General features: G+C 42.9%; 1 protein-coding gene across 1 annotated transcript in view; it reads left to right on the top strand.

The window, feature by feature from the left end:
- Positions 1-8,651, top strand: part of LOC116395852 (interleukin-10 receptor subunit beta-like) — a 15,638-nt gene extending 6,987 nt beyond the window's left edge. The window contains exons 5-7 of the mRNA XM_031870028.1: positions 3,910-4,054; positions 7,385-7,530; positions 7,780-8,651. Coding sequence (XP_031725888.1) covers positions 3,910-4,054; positions 7,385-7,530; positions 7,780-7,950 — 462 coding nt within the window. The 3' untranslated portion in view covers positions 7,951-8,651. The remainder of the gene's footprint in view (positions 1-3,909; positions 4,055-7,384; positions 7,531-7,779) is intronic.
- The last annotated feature ends 1,494 nt before the right edge of the window (positions 8,652-10,145 follow it).

Below are 10,145 nucleotides of genomic sequence, written 5' to 3'. Positions count from 1 at the left end.
GTGTGTGTGTGTGTGTGTGTGTGTGTGTGTGTGTGTGTGTGTGTGTGGGCGCGTTATATACTGTGCTACTGTGACGAGCTCTGGAGTATGTGAGAGAGAAGGCTGAATTCACATCTCATGTCGCAGTACTTTCATGTCGACTATCTTTGAGTTAGAGGAAAATAGAGACCACTGCAAGCTGACACACACCTGTCACTCAGAGCAGCTACGCCCTCAATTCTGCTCCATGTTGGTCACTTTAACAAGGGGATCTGTTGGAACCAGCCTCAAGTGGTTATTTGAGGAAATACAGTTCTTGCCCCCCCTCGTTGGCTTCCTGTTCCAGCCTCAGAGGTTGCCGTTTGTTAGCGACGTGTCTCGGTGTGATCAGACTCTTACAATAGTCACTTTCAGCTCCTTTTCACAACTGATCATTTAGATTTTCTGACCCCTGAACTCCTCTTCCTCAATCCAAGTATGAACTCGATTAGATGTTCTAATTATACATGTTGAAATGATTTAGTATGTAAAGCAGAAAAGCGAACAACATCATAGTACAGAGATGCTAACATGAATGCTAACATCATCCAAGAACTCTCATCATCCGGCACATTAGTGATTCCACCTTGGAGCAGCAGCAGTACCTGGAGCTGTACTCAATATCTATTTCCTGTGTTATTGTGGTTCTATAAATGTCATTTATTTTGCAGATAGATTGCTCCTACACTGCCGTAGTTTTTTCTGAGCGCAGTGGAAAGGTTGTGTTTGAAGGGCTAAATGCCAACAAATGTTGGTTGAAGCAGAATATTTAGTGAAATAAAGATGAGCTGAAGGTCTGGGTTGGGCTAGTTTGGGGTACATTTTGTCAAAGATGTTGGGTGTCCATTTATTTCTGCCGTTATTCTCAGAATAACAATGAAAGGGCCGTTTTTGTATTGACTGCGTAAGGAACGGGAAGTCTGTTTTTGATAATTCATGCAGTCATATTGTTCTGTATTCAGCGAGGGATGTTGTGATTGTTGATTTTCTTCCAACCTTATGAGTACTGAAGATGACTTTCTCTGGTGATTATATTTACAAGCAGTATAAAGATGTTACCCGTGTCCCTAAAACAAATGCCACTAAATTGTAAGGGAAATATCTTTAATCATATTTGGGTTGGAAAACAATTAAATATAAAATCCCAGTATTCATGAGGACATCTGTGACCACACAATGTTCTTGTACATACCCTTTGTAAACGTGTAGTGAGGTGGAAAAAAACCTCTTCAATAGTACCGAGTGAGTCCTATAATACTGAATACTGAAAGAAGGAAAGACGAGGAAAGACGTTTGTCCTTTAAGTATTTATTCTCTGCGCAGAGAAGACTCAGTCATCTGTGTTGGAGAGGTGACCTGTGTGCAGTTTGAGCTCATCTTAAAGGCTCAGAGCATCAAGGGGGGGGGGGGGTTGTTTTCTCCAAGACATTAGTTTGTAAAAATCTGTTTTCACTTTGACATGAAAGAAGCTTCTTCTGCAAATTCTTGACAAAAAAGCCAAATTATACTGACCATGATTTCATGTATAAAGGCAACAAAAGAATGAAACATCCAAGGGGGTGAATACTTATGCAAGGCACTGTATTTAGCGTCCGTTAGCTGTGTTGACCGTGGAGATGAGCGAGTGATGGCTTGAATGCAGTCATCTATGCTTGCTGCCATTGTATTCTTGATCTCTTATGAACATAAGTAATAAGATCAGATAACGAGACAAATGCTGGAATACACAGCGCTAGTGCTGGGTGGTATATGTGTGTCATATTTGTAGTGTTATTGGGAACAGCAGTACAACTTGCAGACATACTCATGTATAGACATACAGACACATACACAGCATACATATACCCCCACATACACAATTAAATAATCATTAAATGATTATGTCCGAGATAATTATGGTTCTGATCTTGAGTTCACGTACCGTTTTTAAATGTACTCCTACTACTCACGAATTGTTTACTTTTGCATCAGATATCATAGTGATATAATGTATCGATTTTGCGGCCCGTCGTTCTTTAGTTACTTGTTTTCAAAGCGTTTCTTTGTTCATTTCTTGGGTTGTATAAGACTAAAGATACTGAAGTGCATTTCTGGAGATAGATAGATATACATTAACTTCTAAACATTCTTTTGAGACATCCTAATCAAACTCAAACACTTAAAGCACCTTATACAAACAACCACTCCACGTGCTCTTCTGGTGTCTCTATCTCTTCTAAAACATCTATACCTGGGCACGTCATACTGGTAGTTACAACCTTGCTATGAAACCAACTTTTACTGAGGAATAAAAGTCCAGATTTGAATCCAACAATAGGGCTTTGATTTTGTCACATTTCGGGAGAAGGCTTCTAATATATAGATGACCCCAAATAGTCCCGTATGTTTGACTTTGGAGTCCCATATGACTTTTGCGTGTTTGGGTTTTGTAAGTGTGTTGACTTCGTGGTAGAGCTTCTGATGGCATTCACCACCAGAGAGGGCCCTCACCTTCACTTAGTGGCTGTGTAGCCACTCAGATTCAGCCAGTGACGAGCCCAGTGCTGGGGGCCCAATCTCATCTACTAGAGCTGTCATGTTTCCCATAATGCATGCAGAAGCAGACATTGCACCCGCAGTTTAATATTTTGCACCAGGAGTTAAAATTTGAAAAATGACAAAATCTATCTATCGTTCCTCTTTTCTATGGGCAACTCTGCCTCAGTGGTAGAGCAGAGCCGTTGTTTCAATCAGAGGGTCGGTGGTTCGATCCCCGGCTCCACTAGTCCATGTCCATGTGTCCTTGGGCAAGACACAAGCTGTGCCTGCGGTGTGAATGTTAGAGAGTCCTGGTGGGCAGGTGGCACCTTGCATGGTAGCCCTGTCATCAGTGTGACTGGGTGAATGATGACATGTAGTGTTAAAGAGCTTTGAGTGTCAGAAGACTAGAAAATAGAAACACAAGTACAGTCCATGTACCATTACTGTCTCTTTTAAGTATTTTTAAACTTTGTGAACTACAGAGTCACTTTAAATTTAATTTTTTTACAAGCACTCATGATCTTAAGAACAGGATTAAGAACTATTAGGCCTGTCTGTCCTGTTACTGAACATGACTCAATCGTTGGTTGATTCAATTAGCTGCTTGTCTCTTTTATGAGACATTTCTGATGTTGTTTCTAACTGTTTATGCTGTTAGTTTGAAGTCTGTTGGTTGTGCTTGTATATGAAACTGTCCGAATATATCCTGGTCAAATAAAGGTTCTGTGAATACATTTTAAGAAGTTTTATTAAAGTGGAGTAACCATTTAGACATAATGTAATCGTGTACTCGTGTTTAGCAGCTATGATCACATCCCAGTTCAGCATGATGTCATGCTGACACTTGCCAGTTAGTAGCTAACGCGTGTGGATGAATAGAAAGGGTTCAAGAAGAAGGGAAATGTTAATAATAATAATCAAAGTTATTAGAATTCATCCTGGGGAACAAGATTATCTGCACTAAAGCGTGTCATATTTGTGCTGTACATGAGCATTTAAAGGTTCATTATTTGATGTATTCTTGTGCTTTGTGTAATGTTTTTGATGACATCTGGACATAAACACGCTTTTGAAACCAGTCGCTGCAGAACAATCATGTTGACTTTGCCATAGAATGATACTGTGACAATATTGTCCTTGCTTCACTTCATATTCATGTTGGCCATGTCCTGCATGTCACCGTACTGTGATTTCATTTTGTTAAATTCATTTTTTATTTCTTGGAGTCAAAACCACAAGCCAGTCAGATGCTAATCATCGGAGGATGAGATGGCAGCCTGATGACTGTGAGCAGTTCTGTTTCTCTCTCTGTGGTGTCCTGTAGCTGTGCAGCCCAGACCACACAACTGACCACTTCTGTTCTTCCTACAGGCCAGAAGCAACAGCAACATACAGCAGAACCGAGTTGTTCTGAGTGACCTGGACCCCTGGACCAAGTACTGCGTCCAAGTCCAAATCATCACAGAGAGGAAACCCAGCAAGCCTAGCGCAGCCGTCTGTGAGAGCACCACAAGCGGTAAGTGTCTCTTGCTAGATTTCTGTCAATTGATTTATTTGTCAGAGCACATTGGGCGGCCTGCCATACATCCTTTAATCCACCTGCGACTGACACCACCACTGAAAATGATTTGATTACAATAAGAAACTGATGTGGTGAACAGGTTTCAAGCCGTGCTAGAGGCAGGACTGGAGAATAGATCTACTGGATGGATTGGTAGCCCACTTTGGACAAATATGAACGCTTCCCAGACAAAAAGCCCCATCATCAGGTCAAATGTTGTATTTGTTTATGACTTAATACCTGCAAAGCTCATGACATTCCCATCAGCCTCACTTTGTCTTTGGCGTTAATTAATACACGTTAGCGTGCTAACATGCGAAGCTAAGATGATGACCATGGTAAACATTATACCTGCTGAACATCAGACTTTACTCTAAGACAGTAAGTAGGAACTAATACTGAGCATGTTCTCTGTAGCGATGACCTCAGTGGCTCGCCGTAGGTGAAAATGAAAGAGTTAAAAAGCAAAGACAACTAGTTTTAGTCAGAACAAGTGTTGCTGCTGCTGCTAACCTGACGTATCGTGAGTTGAAAGGGACATTTAGGTTCATCTTCATCTCCTGTGGTATTATGAACAGTTGTCAAACAGAAGAGAAGTGAACTAAGAGATAAGGAATTATATTTTTACATGCAAGTACTGTAATAGTTCTGTGTCACAACAGCATTTCATTCAAACCACCACTGTGTTACAGCCTTACAGAGCCTTACGAGCATGACTGACTTTAGACTACATCTAAAGTTATCTCAGTGCCAGATCCGTTTAGCTAGCCTATTCATTCTGCACGTATGCGGCGTACCTCCCCTGAAAGCAGCCCCTACTCTGCCTCTGATTGGCTACTGGCTGCTAAATGCTAATGTTAGCCTATCTATGATGCTACCCGCCACTTCAACCTAGACAGGCCCGGTAGGAGTGACTCAAGAAGCTCACGTTTTTGACCTGTAGTCCAAAGGTATGCTACCCAGTTGGAACAATGGGTTTACAGTTTTCGTTTGCTATTTCATCGTGCAGATTTCAAATATTGGATGTTTTACAAAAATATATGGCAAATCCTTAATTGGCCCACGCGTTTCCAGAGATGAGAAAGCTCCACACACTGGTGTGTCAGGATGCTAGTCCACTGAGCTGCCGTGAGGGGGCTGGAGCTCATCAACAGACCGGTTCAGTGCCTGAAGTGCTAGAGCCCTTATTCACTTGCTGGCGTGTATATCGGCCGCTATCAGCAATACCTTGCTCCATAATTCTATTTATTTATTATTTTTTAAGCATGTTACACTGTGTCAGTTTGCATTGTTGATCTTAATGTTATATTATTATATTTGATAGACAAAGAGCCGTGTCCCAGTCAGGATGTTCGTACATACTGTATCATGCAGCAGGATAAAGGGAGACATGAATAAAGATTACGCACACATTGATACATGCCATACAAGGTGCCACCTGCCCATCAGGATTTAAACACATAGTCATCCACGCACACTCACACACCAATGGCACATTCTCGGGGAGCAATGTGGGGTTCAGTATCTTCTTCTCTTGGACATGTGTACTGGAGGATCGAACCGTCGTGCGACTGTTTCTCTCTCAAGCCAATAGACAATGATGCAGTATTAACTATTGCAGTGCTCTACTTTCTGGACTTTCTAAAACAGAATATATCTGAACTGCAATTACTGCAAAACGCGGCCGTGTGTTTGCTGATTAGGACCAGAAAGAGAGCACCCGTTACACCCATCTTAAAGACTCTTGCTTTAGAATTGATTTTAAGGTATTTTTATTGGTTTATAAAGCTCTTAATGATCTATTTATCAGATTTGCTTTGAGGGTATGAACCCTCTAGAACCCTCAGGTCTTCTGTAGTAGCCTTTCATTTATTGCTAAAGTTAGAACAAAAACCCATGGTGAGGCCGTCTTTTATTTCTACAGTCCATGTCTCTGGAACAGCCTTTTTGAGGACCTAATGGCAGCAGAAATTGTTGGTATTTTTAAAAGCAGACACGAGACGTACCTTTTTGGTCTGGTTTTTAATTGAGTTGCTGAATGTCAGAGTTAAAGCAGGGGGTTCGATCCCCGACTCCTCCAGTCAACGTCAAAGTGTTCTTGGGCAAAACACTTAGCCCCAAGTTGCTCCTGATGGGCAGGTGGCACCTTCCATGGTAGCCCTGTCATCAGTGTATGAATGAATGGGTGAATGATGACATGTAGTGTTAAAGAGCTTTGAGTGGTCGGAACACTAGAAAAAATAAATACAAGTACAGTCCATCTACCATTTATTTATCTTTCTAATTATTTATTGAATTTGTTGTGAACGATGACCTCACGACCTGCTTCACCACCACACTCCATCCCGTCGGCTCCGCTCCTCTGATACCTCCTGTCCCTTCCACTCAGGACCAAGCACCGGACATGGGGCGACAGAGCCTTCTCCATAGCTGCCCCCTCCCTCTGGAACTCTCCCCCCAAACACATCCTAGACTGCACCGATCTTTCTCTATTCAAGTCCCAAATTAAAACTCACCTTTTCAAAACTGCTTTTGATGTGTGACCATTATTGTGTTTTGTGTTTTTAGTGTATAGCTTTTATATATGATGATTTTAATGTCTTTGAGTATTCTGAAGAGCGCTCTATATATAAAATGTGGTATTATTATTATTATTATTATTAGAACTGAAATGTGATAATAACAATGTTGACAAAAAAATCTTTAACCTTAAAATTTTAGGTGAAACACTTTTTTTCAGAAACTGCTCTTAGAACAACAGTTAAAAAGAACGTGTTCTATAGAATGTGTTTCACTTCAAAAGTCAGGTCAAGTCAGCTTTATAGCCACTTTTTATCTCTTGGTCATCAGCACTGCTTAACTTGCAATATGTATGTGTGGTTGCTCCAGAGTTAGCCAAGGCATGAAGTAGTGCACTGCATGTACAGGAGCTGGTGGGTACAGCAGGGAGAGGTAGGAGCTGGTGGGTACAGCAGGGAGAGGTAGGAGCTGGTGGTTACAGCAGGGAGAGGTAGGAGCTGGTGGTTACAGCAGGGAGAGGTAGGAGCTGGGTTAGGGTTAGGGTTAGGGTTAACCCTAACCCTAACCCTAACCTGGGTGCTGGTAGCATATGCCTAAATATTATAATACATTTGTTTATTTTTTTAAAGTAAGCAACTTCACTGTAGATAATCTGAGTGTAAGTGGACAGAACATTCAGCAGCTGTCGCGTGTTGAGCTTTGCAGTGACTGATTCAAAGTGAACGATAGAAATGACTTCTGCTGTTCTTGTTCTGATTGTTGCAGAAGAAGAGACTCCGTGGGTGGCAGCTGTGGTGACGTTTGGCATCGTGGCGATGTCCGTGGCTCTGGTGGTGGTTGCAGTCGTGTATCGGAAACATATTTCCCACTTTCTCTGTCCAAAGGATGCACTGCCTCAGCACTTCAAGGAGGTGTGTATGTGTGTGTGTGTCTGCATGGCATTGTGTGTGTACAAGGTGGTTTGTAGTCTTGGTGCGTGTGGCAAGCAAAGAACATGACCACCTTGTATGTGATGTCCACAACATTGCCATACCGATTTCCACTGTATGCATGTTAGTGTTCATGCAGTTATTCATGTTTCTTGTAGTGTTTTACCTTCTTTTGTCTTTCTTAGCCAGGTATTTAACACAAACCTGAGTCCTTTTCTTTCTGCCCCTTAGTACCTGCTGGCGCCCCCCAACTCCTCCATGTACCTAGCCATGCGTAACTCCCATCCCCCTGACGAGATCTACAACCAGGTCAGCATCATCGCAGATGGCAGGACTCTAGAGGAAGGGCAACCGTTGGAGGCAGCAGGGAGCAACTGCAGTAAACAGCCTGACACCACATAGAGATCGAGGGAAAGACTGAACAGCACAGAAGCAGTGATCAAGAGCCAATCGACAGGCTGGAGTCAGTTGAGACTGCTAAGAGATTATCAGCAGGGGGAACGTTAAAGACACTGAGAAACAGTGTAATCATCGGTTGTTGCTTTACTTCAGAGCTTTAATGCAACACATTCTGCAGCAGGGCCGTATGTTCCTGGAGCAGGAGTCACTGTGAAGGGATGAGGTGTCAGCCACAGAGAGGTGTAGGTGTAGGGTTGACACCTTATCCAAGTGTGATGTTGTGATGTTGACCGTGGCGTTGCCACACACTGTACTGCACAGAAGGACCGGAACACATTGGAGCTGCCATCACTAAAGTGTTTACACTGCCATGGTTTCTGTGTGGAGGTGTACTGACAACAACTGCATCATCTGCCATTCAATGGTCATCACATTTTTTTTAAAGCATACAGTTTTAATTTAAATGTCCTTGTTGCTATATGAAGGTTTACCTAATGAAAATATATTCAGTGGTAATAGTGAAGTGAAGCTAGAAGTGAAAGTGTGTTTGTCGTTGTCTCTGGGATGAGCTGAGGAGAGTTAGCAGCTTTAAGATGTTGGGAATCAGGAATATATACAAAACTGAATCTATATCCCATATATGTGTATATGTGTATGTACTGTATATGTATGTAGTGTTGGGAAGGAAAAGGAGCGTGTTTGAGTTATCAGCATATATAAAACTAAATTCTTGACATCAATAGAATTATTAATGTCAGTAAGATTATTAACGATTATTAATAATAACGGGGCACCACCCTGAGAACAGGGACCAATAACCAGACTGTAGACTAAGTCTCATAATTAGTGTTCACTCACAATGTCAACAGTCTGAGTACTATTACACATTCAGAGTGAACAGTGAAGGTGTGAGTACGAGCACAGACCACATATCAGCTGTTATCACAATACACATGCACACGTAATCACAGACAGCTGCTCTTTAAAGTATAACAGTTTATTAAGTTCCAATAATAATGATCTAGTCAACTAATATCTAAAACTAACAACTACTATACATTTATGAACACGCTATCTAAAACCAACAAAACTGGTAAGAGGGGAGTGTGTGTGTGTGCATGCATGTGTGTGTGTGGGGGGGAGAGGCGAGACAACAGCTCAGACAACGTGTGATGTAATCTAAACGTAGCTACATCACATCCTCTTCACGTCCTCTTCCAGGAAGCGAAACAAAAACAAACAAACAGTCCAGTAGATTCGTTCAGCGAATGTAAAACATTAACCTGGATTCTCTTTCAAACACAACGTTGCGTGCCTCCTTACATGCGGATTGAATCCCATCGAATGGCAGAGAGCTTTCTCTTATCAGACTCAGATCAGGCTGCAGATGTCTCTGCAAAATAGGCCCCAACAGTATGTCTGTATATATATATATAAGCCATTTATAACCTCTAGTTAATAATGAACTAATCATCGACAAAACATACTATTATTTTTTCCATCCATCCATCCATCCATTTTCCTCCGCTTATCTGGAGTCGGGTTGCGGTGGCAGCAGGTCAAGCAGGCCGACCCAGACCTCCCTCTCACCGGCAACATGTTCCAGCTCATTCTGGGGGATCCCGAGGCGTTCCCAGGCCAGCTGGGAGATGTAATCTCTCCAGCGTGTTCTGGGTCTTCCCCGGGGTCTCTTCCCAGTTGGACGTGCCTGGAAAACCTCCAGTGGGAGGCGTCCAGGAGGCATCCTAATTAGATGCCCGAACCACCTCAGCTGACTCCTTTCGACGCGAAGGAGTAGCGGCTCTAGTCCAAGCTCCCTCCTGATGACTGAGCTCCTTACCCTATCTCTAAGGCTGAGCCCGGCCACCCTACGGAGGAAGCTCATTTCGGCCGCTTGTAGCCGCGACCTTGTCCTTTCGGTCACGACCCAGAGTTCGTGACCATAGGTGAGGGTAGGAACGTAGACCGAGTGGTAAATTGAGAGCTTTGCCTTCCGGCTCAGCTCCCTCTTCACCAAGACGGTCCGGTGCAGCACCTGCTTTACTGCTGCAGCCGCACCGATCCTTCTGTCGATCTCCCGCTCCATCTTACCCTCACTCGTGAGCAAGACCCCGAGATACTTGAATTCATTCGCTTGAGGTAGGCACTCCGTCCCCACCTGGAGGGAGCAATCCACCGGTTTCCGGCAGAGAACCATG

Source organism: Anarrhichthys ocellatus, unplaced genomic scaffold (assembly GCF_004355925.1).
Source record: "Anarrhichthys ocellatus isolate YVR2014 unplaced genomic scaffold, GSC_Weel_1.0 scaffold50, whole genome shotgun sequence".
Taxonomy (NCBI): Eukaryota; Metazoa; Chordata; class Actinopteri; order Perciformes; family Anarhichadidae; genus Anarrhichthys; species Anarrhichthys ocellatus.
This window is presented reverse-complemented; position numbering and strand designations above follow the sequence as displayed.